Source organism: Ambystoma mexicanum, chromosome 1q (genome assembly GCF_040938575.1).
Source record: "Ambystoma mexicanum isolate Mex_15411 chromosome 1q, UKY_AmexF1_1, whole genome shotgun sequence".
Taxonomy (NCBI): domain Eukaryota; kingdom Metazoa; phylum Chordata; class Amphibia; order Caudata; family Ambystomatidae; genus Ambystoma; species Ambystoma mexicanum.
In genome coordinates this window covers 506,925,801-506,942,967 of record NC_090922.1, presented here as the reverse complement: position 1 = coordinate 506,942,967, position 17,167 = coordinate 506,925,801, and the positions used below count along the sequence as shown (strand labels likewise).

General features: G+C 46.6%; 1 protein-coding gene across 2 annotated transcripts in view; it reads left to right on the top strand.

Annotated features, from left to right (window-relative positions):
- Positions 1-17,167, top strand: part of LOC138529997 (urokinase plasminogen activator surface receptor-like) — a 91,117-nt gene that overhangs the window by 34,668 nt on the left and 39,282 nt on the right. Inside the window, exons 2-3 of one of the 2 annotated variants that reach the window (XM_069640876.1) lie at positions 5,432-5,551; positions 9,601-9,759. In XM_069640876.1, the coding sequence (XP_069496977.1) occupies positions 5,432-5,551; positions 9,601-9,759 (279 nt within the window). The remainder of the gene's footprint in view (positions 1-5,431; positions 5,552-9,600; positions 9,760-17,167) is intronic. The other variant, XM_069640875.1, reaches the window with a different exon arrangement.

Genomic DNA, 17,167 nt, shown 5'->3' with positions numbered 1-17,167 from the left:
AGTCATCTACAGGAAATATTTTTCTCCTCAGCGTGATTAAGTGTCCCTGTCAAAGGGTTCATAAGGTAGTCAAGTTTCAAAGTTCTTCCATCTGGGGTTTCATTCTAGCCCTCAGGGACAATTTGAAAAGGGTCTCTCTCCTTCATCCGATAGATGTCTGCAAACCTATGAAAGAGGATGTTGTGTTGCCCATAGCTCCACCACGCATCAACAAAAGGGTGGGATCTCACTCAATTTATATCAAATCCTATCTAGAGAATGGTGAATTCTGAAGCCCTCTGCTAGAATCCAATAGGGACAGCTTTGTAAAGTAGTATCCTGTGAGGAACTCAACCATCTGCACGGTGGGTGTGCGCTCACCTGGGCTTTTTTAAAAAAATGGTATATCAAATGGTAGATAAACCTCCGGAAAATGTGTGGGGCTAATCTGCACACATTTTTCTATGCTCAATGCATGACATACACATAGACCTTTGTACTCTGGGTGGACACAGCCTACAGGCGCAGCCCCCCCTTTCATATTTAGTTGAGATATGACAGCCAGGAGTACACCATTTCATCTCAGAAGTGGGAGGGCCAAACCTTCACCATACCATGGCCAGCCTAATTAACTAACAAAGACCCTATGGATCTGTTCTGTTGTTTTTCGTTTATCTATGTAGCTGGAGGCCACATTCACCTACTAATCAGAGTTTAATTCAAACAGGCCCACATGGGGCCTGACTGCAGAGGCTAACCAAGGAAATAGAAAACCCCAACATTCTTTCATATGCACTGTGTCAACCTGAAGCTAGCTCCCGCCTCTCAGTATCAAGGGCAGTGACCTGTCATGCCTGCGACTATCTATTTAAAGTAGTCATCCACGCAGGGGGACGCCATTCAGAAGGTATGAGTATGTGGTTTGGCGCAGACCAAAAGTCTGGTCTCGCCACAGCTTCAAGGGAGACATGCTGTTTTAATCAGGAACCACAAAGAGCTCAATTAACCAGAGAGACCCTTTGATCCACAACAAACAGGAAGATGTGTGGGGCTTAGTGTTACATGTTTTCACACCTTTACCTTTTGTTTTGCAGATCACTCTGCTTATTACCTCATGCATACAGGAGATTGTTGGTGCAGACCCAGCATTGGTTCATTAAGGTAGGCTTAGCATACACCAATCCCTGTGGTCGATTTGGCTTTAAAAGAGGATTGAGCCCCTCCCTTGAAGATGATCTGAAGACTTTGTAAGGAGTAGCAGGAAGCACTCAGCATTTGACCCTAGCTGAAGGTACAGTCTTCCTTAGACCTTTTGCCAGTGAAGGAAGGCCACGACCTCCAAGAGGGAAGCAATATCCTTCTTCTAAGCATCTCCCAGGGAACAGAAGGAGATACCAAATTCAGAGGAGCTTCCAGCAGCTCCAGAACTCGTACCCAGCCAGCGCACAGCGTGTCCTGCTAGGCTCTGCAGCAAGATTCCTAGGTGGGGAAGTGCCAGAGAGTCTCTGAACCGAACCGTGGACAAGTCAGTTGCCTGCAACACTCTCCTCAGCTTTGGGCCGTCTACCTTAAAGGGCGACACAAGTCCAGTGAAGAAGGAAGGAGGAGTGCATTGACAAGCCTCTACAGACGTCCATCTTAAAGGACATTTTCGAGTCAGTCAAGCAGTGGTCGAAGTGTACAAAAAGAAATAGTGGAACTATGTTTCCTGCTGGCCTGCACCCACTCTTTGCAGTGAAAGTGCAAGTTTCAACTTCTTCCTACACTTTTATTTTAAAACGAAACCATTCTGGAACGGTTTCTTTTTAAAATAAAAGTATAGGAATGGTAAAAGTAGAGGAGCACCGCTCTCAACCGCACCCGTTCACTTCAACCACTGCAGTCATGCCCCTTGTGCTGCAACTGACTGCATCGCTAACTGTTGTTACGCTGCAGTTGCTTAAGCCATCTGAGATGTCTCGACCAGTGCTTCAGAACCGCTGACAAGCACTGAGACAACGATTCCTGACCCCGAGCCGCCGTATAGGCCAGCATGCACCCATCCATCTAGCTCCGCTCACCGAACTACCTGCCGCCTGATAGCTGCAGCTGTCTCCCTTTTTGAACTCTGTCGCAGAAGCTGCAAAGTGCCCTGAAACTAACTCGATCCTGTCAAGCATCAAGAACTCATACAAGCACAAGGTACATTGTGGTTCTGTCCCTCTGGTCCTTCTCCGAATTTCCCTAGTGACATTTTATGACCAATTGCTCCCTTTGTGTTGAAACCAAGTATCCATGAACTATTATGATTATTTACTAGACCGACAACCCTCCTGTCAGTATCCAGAGTGCACCCCTTTTCCTTCTTTGAAACTGTGTATCCTCTGCAATCCTTTACAGGGTGGGTTGTATTTTTTAGTATACTAGAAATGTCTGTTGTGATAATATTAAAGTAGATATTTGTATACAACCTTGACTGGAAAGTCCTTTTTATCCATGTATTTTCCCTACGTTCCAACTAACCAACGATCCACGATGTTTCAGAGATAAGCCTGCTGTTCCGTCCAGGTTACCAAAATTGGACAAGTAGGTATATCATTTTCTGGTGTTTCCAATCTGTTCGGATACTTTCTGGTGTACTAGAGGTGTAGGGCGGATTGATGGTTTAGAAACCTATATTCATCCCTGGACCACTGGTTCCCCGGAAGTTGATTCGTCACATATGCACCCTCTTGAATTGTGATTCACAGAGACCTTAGCCCCCGGAAAGTCACTTGGGGCAGAGGAAAACATGAAGGGAGTTATCTAAAATGGTGGGAACAAGGTTTTCTTAATAATAGCAGCTTGGCTGCTTAGCAGTGCCCTATTTCCTGGATAACAAAGAGCACCTGCCAGTAATTACCTTCGTCTCCCCTGCCCATTCCTTGCTACAGGGCTCCTTTTGAGTGGTTTATAATTTAGCCCAGCGTTTGGAAACGAATCCCTCCACATGTGAGTGAGCTGTTAAAGTCTCCCTTAAAACTAACAAAAGGGTTTCATATGCAGGACTTCAAAATATGCTGCTCAGCTTGGGCAAGTGGAATGCCTCTTTCCCCTAATCGTTCAATGAATGTCAGTCAAAATTTGGTAACACAGTAAAATACAAATTGACCATAGCTCTGTTTCTCTACATCTACAATACTCACCTTTATCAAAATAGTGCTTTATCTCAAAATCTATCCATCATTGAATGTGCAGGGTGCTAGGACAGTGCCACATGGCATGATGCGTGAGCAAATTGAAAAATCAAATGGAAGGTCACATGTGGCTTTATTAATTGAAATGAAACCACATGGCTTCCAGGCGAATTTAAACCTTAACAGACAATAGCATGTTCTCCAACTGTATCTTTCACTAGTGATAGAGTTGGAAGTGCCAATAGAAATCTTTCTGATATCATCCTGTCTTTCTTTTCCTGTGGGCTCCTGAAGGGAGTGAACATGAAACAGGCATTTTTAATTTATTTTATTGCTCATTTATAACGCGCCTAATACTAGCAAGTGGGTCCTAAGCACGGGAGCTGGATCTGAACCTGTGTTGCGCTACGTGGCCCCTGAGCTACCCTTCCTCCCCCATGATGCTGGTCACGTGCACAGTTGAAGATGCATGTAATGTTTGTATCTGAAAAGTGGTGAATTCACCTTTTAGCTGGTGGTGTCTGTTTGGACTATGCAGAGGAGAGGTATCCATGTATTATGTTATGCAGTCACTGAGCCAGAGGTCAGCTCATGAGTAACCACTAACAGTACTTTCTAGTCAGCCGAATATATGGAAAGTGGGTATGTTTGGCAGAACACACTTTCCTACAGATAAATCACCTTCTATTTGTTTTGCAAAAAATGTGAAATGCTCGAAAATAAGTCGAATTGTGATGTGCTGAAGAAGGAAGTGGTGATCATTATGTGACAGACTGATGCTGAAGCCTGCTGGAACTTGTAGAACATGCAATGACCTGGCAAACGCAGTAACTGATGCTAAAGCATGCTCGAACATGCAGTAAGTCCAGTGACCCAGTGAATTGATAAACGAATCCTGGGGCAGGTTGGAAGTGGCAGTGAATATAAATAGTTTGAGAAGTGAAAACAATCAATTAAGAAGACTGGCACTGTTAGTGAATCTGACAAACCAGTACCGTTAGAAATGGATACAGGCGCATGCTGGGACCCAATCTAATAACCAAGTTACATTCAAAAATAGCTACAAAAGCAGCCTGGAACTGGCAATGCGCGTAATGACGCAGTGACCTGTGAAACTGACACACACGCATTGCTGGGGCTTGTCTTGATCCCAGTGAACCAGCAAGGGTATATCCAGTGATATTGTCGCCAAGGAAAAGGTTGCCAGGGGGCGACATTCAACCACATTCGCACCCTGGAGGAAATCAATCACTTTGCCCAAATATTCTAGGACCGGAGTTTAAAATAGTAAATAAGACACTCCTAGAATATGGTGGAGAAGCCTTTTTAGGGATCAGGAAAAAATAAACCTCACTGGCGACCTTCTCCTGGTGACATTTTCACGTAGAGCAAAGTAGGAGTTGATTCCAATGCATGCCTGGGACTTGTAAACACTTTCTGATGTAATAAACTGTGAAACAGGGCAGTAGTGCACGGGTTTGAATGTAAATACAAGTTTCCTCGTGACAGTTCCCAACCATCCTGACAATTGTGAGGATTTTAATAAAAGTTTTAAAATGGTATCTTGTGGCCCGACCTGTCCTTTTGACATGCCTGCAATAACTTTACGTTGGAGCTCACTTTGGGCAAGGAACGGGAACTCCTGTATAGGCAAGTGGAAGGGATCTCGCCGTCGCCGAAATCCACCCAGTGGCACTCGGTGCATAATGCAGGGGTGGCCCGGGGGACGAGAAGACACACACAGGAAGCTTAGCTTGCTCCAGAGTTAAGAAGTCAGCTGCCATGTAGGTGCTTTTGCTAACTTATCAGTCTTTCCATCGAAAACGTTTCCATCAAAAGTTTTCCAACAAAATGTTTTCCATCGAATGCATATATGTGTGGGGTAAAGGGTTAATTTTCTTTGGGGTGGGTTTTTAAGGGTAAAAAAGAGGAGGTTCGGGGGGACCTACCAAAAAAAAAATACAAATAAATGCATTCAATGGAAATACTTCATTGGGAAACTTTCGATGCATTTTACTTTCGTTGGAAAGTTTTCGATGCAAAGGCGTGTGACCGTGATACTATAATGACATCTTGGTTTGTTGTTTACATAATGGGTTCACTTCCTGTCTGAAGTAACATTATCCAATTTCAATTATGCTAGAATAGGAACGGAGGAGACCTCAGCAGATTGCTGTACCCCAAAAAGAGCATGTATTGAACTGCATTGGGCAGATTTACTCTCCTGCCCCAGTGGCTTTTGAGAGGAAATGGCCTCGAAGGCAGAGAAGTGTTTAATTTTGCTGATTTCATTTTAGCCTCAAACATGGAGTGTTTCAGTTACCAGGGCCCAGTGGGCCAGCAAGAAGAGAAGCAAACTGTCATGGTCTGTGAGCCCTCGAGCCCCATCTGCTTCACCTCGCTGCTCAGGTACCAAGGTGAGGTGACAACCGGGGAAGACTGGCAGCCAAGGGATAGGGTAGAGAAGGGGTAAAGTGGCACAGAGCCAGTCACCTGCAGGATTGGATAGCCCAGGGGCTTGGCAAATGATATACAGCGTGGGTACTGGGCACACGATCCCCTAGGCTAGATGGTGCTGGGTATTGGCTGGTTAATGTTGAAATGTATTTTATAACTGTATAACATAAATAAAAAATAAATAAAAATTGATCACCCTCTAGAGACTTATGGGTTCAGGGAATTTCCACAATGATCCACAGAAGAGGCTGAGGCATGTTTCGATGCCAAGGGGGTGAAGGGCTTTCATGAGGCATTAGTCAATATCCTTTCACTGCTTTGCAGGATGTAGGGTGTGCGTGTCGAGATCTGAAGGGTCCTTAGGAACGGGGCGACCACCCCTTCCCTCACTCTGCCACTGATACAGAGCCTTTCCTCTGAAGGAGGGGACACGTTGGAGACTGGCACAGGAATTGAGAACCGACCACCTGCTCACATTGTATTAACAGAGTTCCATTAGCATTACGAAAATCAGAACCCTTCCAAACCAGGTTTGACAGAAGTTAGTGCCAAATGCCTTGTCCTTTCCGGATAGAGGGTAACAGCTCCATCATGCCCAGTAGCTTGTTCTCACAGGAGTTAGTCAGGCCCTTTTGTGAGCCCAGCTACAATTTCAATGAAGTCGGGTTTATGCAGTCAATGTTTGGCTTGTACATGTTGTTCACTTTAAGGCGGACTCAGAACACTCCCCTGGAACGACGTTTCTAGCCTCGATATCAATTGGATTTAATCAAGAATATCATTTGCAGGCCAGGCTCCCTTTGACCTAGGGTACGGGTTCCCAGATGTCCCAGACAATATTATTTTAGATAATATTTTTCTTGGGGATTTATGGCACCGAAGGATATCGGGATCCATATCCATCTTGCCTTAGGACAAGTCATCAAAGCGCACCAAGAGGGTCCAGCAGTCCTCAAATGAATTCCCCTGCAAGATTGCTGTCCTAGACCACTTAATACTTTTACGTGATTTGCTTTTTTACAATTTAATTCCCGTCATTCCGTTGATCAGAGAAATATCAATACATTCTAAGGTTATTTCATGAAAGTCCTTCTTGCATGATAAGTAAAATTCCTTTGCATTGTCACCGATCTTTTCAGTAGTGCTTCTCCAAAGGTAATCATCAGGGATTTTGCATTTGGAAACAGAAATAAAACACCAGTTTTCACGAAAACATCAAATATGTTAATTAAAACCTCAGTATGGCCCCATGACTCCATAATGTGCTTCTGCAATGCAATTGGAAGTGCTCTGAAAAGGGCAGATGAGATTTGCAAGTGCATAGACCCACGCTCTTGAATGGAAATCCTCCCAAACAAAATAGTGCCTAAGCGTCTAATATAACCATTCCAAGAAGGCCACTGCCCACAATATCTCGAGTGTCAAAATGGCTGCCAAGATCACGTGGCTCCTCGTGAGAAACCCTGAATGTCTGCCAAGCTCTCTCTAGATGAGAGGACTACGCTTGCTTCTTCAGCTGCAGCCTGGTCTACGCAATCACAACACTGATCACTAACTAGTAACTAGTGGCAACAAATGTCAAACAGCGCAAATAAAATCGGAATATCAGAACACAATGTAAACATATTTACACTGAAACCCTGAACGTAGAAAAGGGCAAACGTAAAGACAATAAGGCAGAAGTTAATGCAGTATAACCAGATGTCCTAATTAAAATATTTTTACAATACACAGAGTCCGCAATGGCGATCTGATAACTGTATACCATTGACGAATTGCCATTGTATTATTTGGTTGGTTAATGATGTGAAAGGATTGGTGAGTGCTGGATTTCAGTGTATTCCCAATATCAGGGTCCCCAGTCTTGCCATAAAATATCAGTGCACTCCTAACCTGTCTTGAGCTTGTACTGTCCTCAATTTCACAGAGGGAATAGCCTCTGTACAATGATCTGGCCTCTTTGCCACTTTGAACATAGCCCCTGACAACCAGGACCGTTTACTGCATAATTGAGGTCACTGTTAGGTTAGAGCGGCGTGGAGTTACGTGCTTTTGGGATAGACTATCACACGGCTTGGATCTCCTGCGAGAAGGACATTGTGGGGATAGGAGGTTCTTGGGTTTTGGTTATCATACGTATCAGGGGCCAGAAACAACATTTGCGAGAGCCGGATAGCACTAACCAAGTCCTCAAGAGAACGACCGAGATGCCAAGGAATACACAACACTCAGCACTCCTCTCTGGCAATGAGCGCTCGCCACTCAACACTCCTCTCCAGGGGTGGGGTTGCAGGAACGCAGCAGGAAGGACAAAAACCTGGCAGACAGGTTCCGTATGAAAAAGCACAGGCTTTATAATGTGCCCGACACAGATGGACGGTTACTAGTTACTAGATAATCCTTGGGTGTAGGTAGATTCCATCCTAGGAGATTTTATCGAATTAGATCCATTGAATTCTTTCGATCGAATATTGCAGCAAATGTATGTGAGCATCTTAAGGTAATAATACATGTGGGGGGAGAGTTTAGCGGGGGACTGCAGGGGTCTCCCCATGCTTACATTTACAATGAAATGTCTCAAAAAAACATTCGATGGAATCAAATTCGATGAAATGGATTCGATGGAATCACATAGATCCACTCCTTGAACGCCCCTCAACACCACTTAAATGTGTTGGCGGCATCCCCGGGGAAAGATGACGGTGGAGAACAGAGGCACAGCATCTTGGCAGTAGGGTGGGAAAATGACAGCAAATGCATGAACTGACGCAGGGAGGCCTCCACTTGCTATGCTGCCCCTGCGTGTCACTGAGACTTGTGTCCAGCCAACAAAGACTCTGTGATGGGGAGCCTTCTCTAGCAGCAAGGTAAATCCGGTCTACTGCCCTAGGACTTACCTTTGTGATAATAGGATAGGTTAGCTATGGTATGGCAGAACACAGAGTTTCTTTGGGCAGAACGACAGAGTGACTCTGCTTATGGCAGTGGGAAGAGCTTCTTTGGGCAGGACAGCAAGTGGCTAGGCAACAGCAGAACGCAGAGCTTCTCTAGGCAGAAGGGCAGATTAGCTCTGCTGCATTCGCAAGCCAAGCTTCTTCATCAAGATTCACCCATGTGGTCAAATAGAAATACCAGCAAACCACCAGTCGAGAAACTGATGAAGGCCCGGTCCAGGTCAGAAACATGGCGTGGCTTGGACCTTTATGTTAACAATAAGCGAAGAGGCTTTCCATTGGTCGTCTTTGCTTTCTATGCCTTTTCTGCGATCCTGGTGACAGGGTCGTGCTGAGACTGGAAATGACATTGGTCTGCAACTGGAGGTAATGCTGTCCTGCATCGTGTCACTCCAAGCCCCTTCCAATCACTGAGCACTCCAGGGTCAAGCTGCCCACTGTGCATTCAAGCTCAGGCCTAGGTTCCTCTTCGGGAATGTGTTACCTTATCTACCCACACACCCTGCCTCTTTGTGTGTAGGTTATGGACCAGGTTCCTAGCAAAGGTTCTCTAGGCATGGGTTTAGGGTCTCATGTGATTATTGCCTTGCAGGCTTCCGTTAACATTGGGTTATGGTCTCTTTAGGCTAGGCCGCCTTTTTTAGGGTCTCTTTGGTTAAGTGCATTCTTGGTTTAGACCATCTTGTGGTTTGGATGCCGTGGGCATAGAAGTTCTTGGGTTTGGAGGCAAATGGATTTAGGTAATCATCGAGTTATGGTGTTGAGGGCAAGTTCTTCATGGGCTGGGGTCTTTTAGGGCTCAGATCTCTTTTGATGTAAAGCCCCCAGTGTTTTAGTGACTCTGGTCGTTAATGGGCCCTTTTAGTCGTCTTTAAGTATCTTGGGGTTAGGCCATCATAAGCTTGGTTTCCATGGGGATATCGTTACCTGCACTTAGATCTTCATCGGGTTTGAGCTTTTTAGCATGGCGGCTCGAAGTGGTTCCCCATAGGCCATTGGTCAAGAGACGTAAGAGAGAGGGGTCGAGGCCAACACTGTAACATTTCTTCCCCCAGTCCAGGACCTGCCGCACAACACGATCATCACAAAGGGCTGCTCCCCAAGAGACAACAATGTGTGCAACCAGACAACGTCGACAGTGAAGAGCCACACCAGCAGCACAAAGAGCACCCGCTGCTGTGATGGCAACCTCTGCAACCGAGCACTCTTCTCTGGTAAGGAGCCTGCACTGCGCAGCAAGGCACATGCATCTCATCACTTTCCAACGCATGGAGGCTTCTGCCTCTTCAGATGCCTCCAGGCAAATAATAATATTGATATCACGTTTTCATAGAGTGCCTGACCCTGACTCCTCCAACTTATTAGCACTGGAACAGGGGGTGTTATTATTGCCCAACTGAATTGTAGTGGCAGGAGGTGAGGTTGACGGCCCAGCAGGGGCATAGACAGGATAGGGCCTGAGTGGGCAAGACTTGCTCAACACTTTTAAATTCCCACTCAGTAGTGCTGAGTGGGCATTTCCAGAGGTGTCAGCACCTGAGCAGCAGGGGCAGTGGTGTGATGGAGGCTCTCTTGCTCCACCGCGCATGTCAGGAAGCTGGAAGCTCTCTCTGATTCCTGGTTCCTATCTGCCTGGAGCACTGGAGCGAAGAGCCTGGGGAGTGTCTGTGGAGGCAGATTCGAGTCTAGCAAGTAACAGATCAGGAAACAAAACATACTTCCATGTGTGTATGCATGTGTGCCAGGGCTGAACACTGATGAATGAATGCAGTGTGAATCGTGGTCATGGGTGCAAGTGTGCATGTAAACGGGCCTGCAGTGTGAATGTCCTTCTTACAGTGGCATGGCGTGTTTTTTTCTGGCATTTCTGGGCAAAGCAAAGCCAGCATGATGGGTGTTATTGCATGGAGGAGTGGTTGGGGTGAGGGGAGGATACTGCAATGGGGCAGGCAGCCTTAAAGGGGAAGTTCTCTCAAAAACGTTATTGTCCCGATCCTTCGGGCATGTATTGTTAAGCATACTGTAATCAATCTTAACATCTTACCTTCGTTTTCCTCACTTTTGCAATACAATATGTTTTTGCAATACAAGTTATAGCCAGCGAACATTGCATGCTTCGAATGTTCTTTATAACTTCCTCATGATACGCCGACTGCGATCAGTGATCGAACAATCACTGTACTCCAATTGTTGTGTGCCCTTATGTTACACCAGCAAAACTTTCTAATGACTCACATGGTGTTCCGCTTGTGAGAAGATGTGGATTCTTTGCACTTCCAAGCACAAAGCTTTCGCTGGAGCACGTTTTTACATCATAAATGCTGACAGGTTGCTCCTTCTTGCTGGTACCGCCAAAGGGCTGATTGGTCCCTTTCGGTTGTTCTACATAACGGTAATCAAATAAGCACTGTTTATGATTATCCGCCAATGTTGATTGAAGAATCCATCCGACGGCAGCTGGAAACTATGGCATACGCAGACTACTACAATATAGCTCTGTAGATAACAGAATAAAAGAATATATGTTAGTCGCAATTATGTAATCGAATATAACAAGTAACCATATAATTCAGAACCGGATGAAACCTAATAATAAACACAAACCACACAGAATGAACACAGACATGACAACATGGGGGAGTAGTTGAGACCACGATGTGCATGAAAGGTTAACGCTGTGAAGAAGGTATTGCTCCCAATGGGATGGAGAACCAGATGCACTGCATCACATAGCGGGCCCTACCAGAAAATAAGGACAGAGATAGTAATGTTTTATGTTGAACCACAGACAGATGGCATTTTAATGGAAGTAGTAAGATTAGTGTGCGAAAAGAGAACCAAGTGCCCACGGAAAAGGTTCATTCCCTGCACCCTGCAACCCCCACTTTATGGTGCACAAGGATGTAACGGTGACAGCACACCAGGATATCCCACGGGACAAAGCAGTGTAGATATCATTAGCCTGCATACATGTTGTGGTTACGGGTCTTCGAGGAATGATCATCACAATATGGTTCATCTAACAACGCTATCCCGGGAGGATAGCTCAGCGGCAACGTGCTCGCCTTGGAAACAAGATGACACAAAGTAACACAGGTTTGATCCACGGGTCTGCGCTTAAAAATCTCCAGGTATTAGGCGCGTTATAAATACACAACTAAGAGACATATTCCTGTAACAGCGCCTCGATGCCCCCGGGCTGTGTGAGCGCTTTAAAAATACAAATTAAATAAATAAAAAACCCAACTCTGCACAGAATATATTGGTGTGCAAGGACAATAAGCAATACGTCCCAAAAATCATACCTCTATTCACTCCTCTTTAAACTATATACAAATAACAATCATTACTAGATTGATAAACAAACCGCGAGTTATGCACTCGCTTTTTTATAGTGCGCATATAAATATAATTCAACATAACATACTGTGTCATTTCTTTTGGTCAAATCGCACATTTGCACGTCTGTGAATTAGTCATTATGCATACAGCACACGTGCCGTTTTTAATCTCACAAATATTATGTATAGTTGAGCTTATATAATTTCAGGAAGTTCCATTCTCTCGTTGTTACGTTGAGTAACCGCTCCGAACCTTTTCAATTTTTTCACAGAAATTGGGCTGTAAATACGCCATTTTGACCCATTATTTAAAAAAATATTCCGGGGGGAGATTACCCCTTCCCAAACTCCATTTGGTTTAATTGGAACACCACTTGGTTGCAACATGCTCCATCGCACCTGCACATTTGGCTGTGGAAGAACACCCACATCTCTCTGCGTGCTCCCCTTGGGGAGGGTAAAACCACGTTAGCTTCAGACCCCACCTGTTAAACAAGCCTCTGAGGCCCAGGTCTTAGGTCCTCAAACCATACAAGACCTTGGCCAACAGGGAAGGACAGTGCTCTCTCCTCCAAATGGAGTATATATAAACAATGGGATAAACCTGCCCAACATGTGTTACTGTTAGGTGGCATTTGATGAGCACCAATCTTCCATTGGTGCAGCCTCGCAACTGTGGAATTTTTACAAAATAAGGAAGAGTGACTCCTTGACTGGTCTGTATTTCGATAACATTACATCTAGAAATGACTCCCGTAGGCAGGGGTGTGCAAGCTTTGGCTGTCCAGATATTTTGGACTATAACTCCCATCAGCCATAGCCACAGCCAGCATAGCACAGTTAATGGTTAGAGATCACAGGAGTCGTAGTCCAAAACATTTGGAAGGCTGCAGATTGCAGAACCCCAGCCTTACTTACCTTACTCGCTGCAGAATAATGCTGTGGGTTGCCATGTGGAGAGTTGAGGTGTTGTGTATGGTGTGTGATGGGCTATGTTATATGAATGCCTGGATGCATTTTTTGTATGCCCCAGTGTGTTGCTGCATGTCGCTGCAGATTAGACGTGAGCATATGGTTCCAGTGATCGTTTGGCAATGGCGGCCTTTTCCAATGGACCACAATTGTGGGCGCTGTTTAGCATGCCCAAATACATGTATTATGACAGCGGCTCGTCACATGAGACACTGAAGTAGAGCATCTTTAAAAGCGAGGAGAGGTCTCATTAGTTGATAGTGTGCATTTCCAGAGAGTGGCTGCATCGTCACAGGATGAGAAACGGCTGCATTCCCCATAAGGAGCGTAGGAAATGTAGGTTGAGGCACACGGTTGTGTAGAGGAGGTGAGGGGAGAGGCAGGGTGATGCCCTTGCAGCCACCAGGTCTGACCTGGTGGCCATATCGGCACCCGCGACCAGAACATGATGGTAGCACCGGTACCGTTATTAACGGTACCGGTGCTACCACCTTCCCCATTCCTATGGGGCCGAATGAGAAACTGCCACATTCCACTTAAGGAGAGTAGGAAATGTAGGTTGAGGCACACAGTGGTTTAGAGGAGGTGAGGGGAGAGGTAGGGTGATGGGGGAGATGAGGGAAGAGGGTGAAAGGACGAGTGGTTGGTTGGCGGGAGATGGTGAAGAAGTGAGCGGGTCTTTCCCAACAATATCTTCTCAATTTGTTTTTTGTGGTTGTTTTTGTTACCCCGTGGATCTTTATGGGGGTTACCCCCCAAACAAAAGAAATCTGTCGTATAGCAGCACACTTTCCTAATTGTTTTCTACCCATCCCTCGGGAACTTTCCCCTTTGTCCGATATGTGTTGTAGGCCAACCTCATTGATGCGGACATTATTGAGAACGACGTTTTTCATAGGATGTTTTTATAACCTCTCATGGGTTTTACAGGATGAGTGGCAGGAGGGTAGGTGTGTGGAGGGACGAGTGGCACAAGGTGAGGGAGGGGAGGGTGGAGATAAGGTGACAGTGGGTGGGTAAGAAATACCTGTGGAATGGGAATGCCTGGGTAAAGAGAGATGGAATAGCGTGGGGGTAGGGGGAATGGGTTGGGTGAAAGACTGGTGAGGGGAGAGGTGGGAGGTAGTTGAGAGAGAGCTGGTGTTGCGTGGGTGAGGGTTGGGTGGAAGTGAAACTAGGTTGGGTTGTTGGTGGGTGGAGAGTGAGTTGGAGGTAAGAGGTGTCAAGGTATTTACGTAAATATGCGATTTCTAAAGTGCAAACCAGGCTGGGAAGCAACCGAGTGCTGTCACTATTCATTCATGGATTTACTGGTGATTTGTAATGAACTATTACCAATGACATTGGGCCTCATTACAGGTCTGGCAGTAACCCTGTTGCCGCCGGACGTGTAATATTTACTGACGTCTGGCTTGCCAGTAACACCGGAGTATTACAGCCCTGGTGTTTTGGGAAGTCAGGCGCTGGTAAATTGTTAATCCCCATTCCCATTGAGTCCTATAGGGGATGGGGACCACGGAAGCACTGGCACCGTTAATAACAGTGCTTCCATGTAACTCTGCGGGCGGGTGCCGTTCTGCCTGTCAGGTCTGACCCTGGTGGGCGGGACGGCACCCACCAGCAGAGTCGTACTGTGCCGGTCCGGTAATAACGGTACCGGTAGGCTTGCCGGCACTGTGGTTACCAGACTGGCATTGTTTTAATGAGGCCCATTGAATTCTAGGCACAGATGGAGATGGTGAGGGGCAAGACACAGGAGGGAAACAAAAAAGGGACAGTTACATCCAACCACAGAGGTTTTCATGACAAGTATTAATGCAGCCCAACACCATAAGTAGACCACTGCGTGGAGTGAGGGGAAAGTGAGTGAAGGGGTAAAAGGAGGAGGTGGCTGAAGTCGGTGAGAGTGGGTGGAGCGGGGTGTGGTGAACCAGAAGAAGGACTCAGACTACATTGGGTCATAGTTAAAGATGTTTCTTTAAATAAAAGGTAAAATGCCTGCCTAGCATTACAGCCCTGCCTGTGGGGGTCATCCCTATACTGGGCGATGGGGGTCATTCCTACACTGCTTGAGGGGGACATTGTTACATTGACTGATGTGGAGGTCATTCCTATATTGCCAAACATGAGCCATAGACGGGTGTATATCTATGCTGCCTGATAGGTGTGGATCCGTAGCCTAAAATGTCTGACGGAGCACAGGGGTCATATCCGTCAGCCCGATGGGGTTCACAACACCCGAAATATCATGCAAAGGCCAAAACGACTGGATTTGCCATTGCTTGGTCTAATTGGCCACCACAATGCACTGCTCATGACATCTTTCCTTGAGATGATTGATTTGAAAATCATATCTTTGTAAAAATGTTTTTATTTGTGTGTTGGCCCTTCAATGAAACGTAAACAAACAGTAAATGTGTTTTGTTTGTTTTGGTCCTGTCATGAAATGTATAGAAACCATACGAATGTTCTTTTTAACTAGGCCTTTCTTGTGTTTGTAGTTACTTAATCAACATTTCTTACTGAATTTCTACAACTTTCTAATGCTATTCCTTGTCATATCTTAAGTAAGAAGCGGGCACAGCCTGCAGCCATGCCCAGTGCACACCTCCTGGGGCATACCACTTTCAGCTCTTCCCTGGCAGCCTCCTTGATAGGCCCACTGGGCATGGTATTTCCGAGTCATTCTGAGTGCCCACTCCCTGCCCCGGAAACCCACTTTGACCAGGCCAGAGCCTTTGGCATTGCCCCAGGAATCGGCCAAGACACGCTTTACACCCACAGCGCCCAGCCTGCAGCCAATGCTAGTTCCTACTTTGACTGGGTCAGGGGTGCTTTGTACGGGCAGGGCCGAACCCCTGAGCCCCTCTATCCGCCTATTGGCATGGCATGCGGCCTGCTGCAAGAGGCTTTATGACCGCTCTAAACTCCCCAAAGGGACACATACGGATCAGTTGCCCTCGCCTGCAGCCATGGCTAGTGTCCCACTTACTCCCGACGAGAAAAGGCCATGTCCAGTGACTTGCATGGCCCTTGGCAACCCCTAATCCCCTCAAACCACATAAAGGGGCCAGTGGTACCAGAGGCCCCTCCTAACCTCCCAGAGCAGCCAATGGCTATGCCACAGACCTGCCCCAGGCTCCTGAAGTGGCGAGATTGTCCCCAAAAGGGCCAGTGGTTGCTGTGTCTTCGGCTACCCAAGCCCCAGAAAGTGACCACTGGGGGCCACTGGACAAGTTCATGGGTCACTAGTAGCCACCGGACCCACGTGGTGGTGCATGGAACACCACGTCTGATTAGCATTTATTTTAATTTTTGGAGACATATTGTACATCTGGGCTTTCACCCTCATCTCGCGCCCCCCACCTCCCCACCGCATTACTGTCCCTAGTGTTAGAGCAATTCCAAGAGGGCTGCAATAGGCCCCCATTTTAATTTGTTTGCAGCATTTGTTCTGGATGGATCCACAAAATATCTGCGGGACAAAATGGTGGCCCCGCAAAATTGTTTTGCCTCAGCCACCAACCAGATTCTATGACAAGACTGGAGGCGAGCATTATGCTTCATCTTCCTTTATTTCTACTCTTCAGCAGTTCAACAAACATGTACAACAAAATCCTGAAAAGTGTCTTAAAACTAACAACTTTTTTTTTTTTTTTTTTTATCAAAACTACAAAATCCATGATCCTCTGTAGTCCATGCACCCTCCACCAGTCACAATCCACTTCCTGTGCCTGGACTCCTCCTCTTCTTTTACTGCTCTTCAAGCAGATAAGTACTATTTCCTTTCCTCTCCGAATGTCTGTGGATATATGGGCTGACTGAAGAGAGGAACTGTAGATGGAAAGATCAGATGTTGAGTGTGGTTTGCAAGGGGAACGTGAGATAATTAGTTTAGAGACGTTTTCACCGCAAATGTCACACTACGCGCGAGCGCGTCAAGCTTGAAATTCTCCCTAATACAGGAGCAGTCGCCGAGTGGGTATCGGCGGGGCCCCAGGGAATTCCCTTGATCTATAGGGACCGCCGTGAGGCTGACGGCCCCGTGCCGTATACCCGACACTTCAGGGGCTCGGTCAGCCTCACGAGCAATAGGCAGGTCGCGCACGGAGTCAGAGCGCAAAGCGTGAGGCGGATCGCCTCATCAGCATAGCCCCCACCCGCGGGTGGGCGGAGCTAGCGCGTGAAGCGCGGAGCGGCTCGCTCCAACAACATAGCCCCCACCCGCGGGTGGGCGGAGCCTACACGCGCTGAGGCGCGTAGCGTCATCGCGAAGCGGCGAAGGCTTATTACCTTCGCCAGCGTTCGT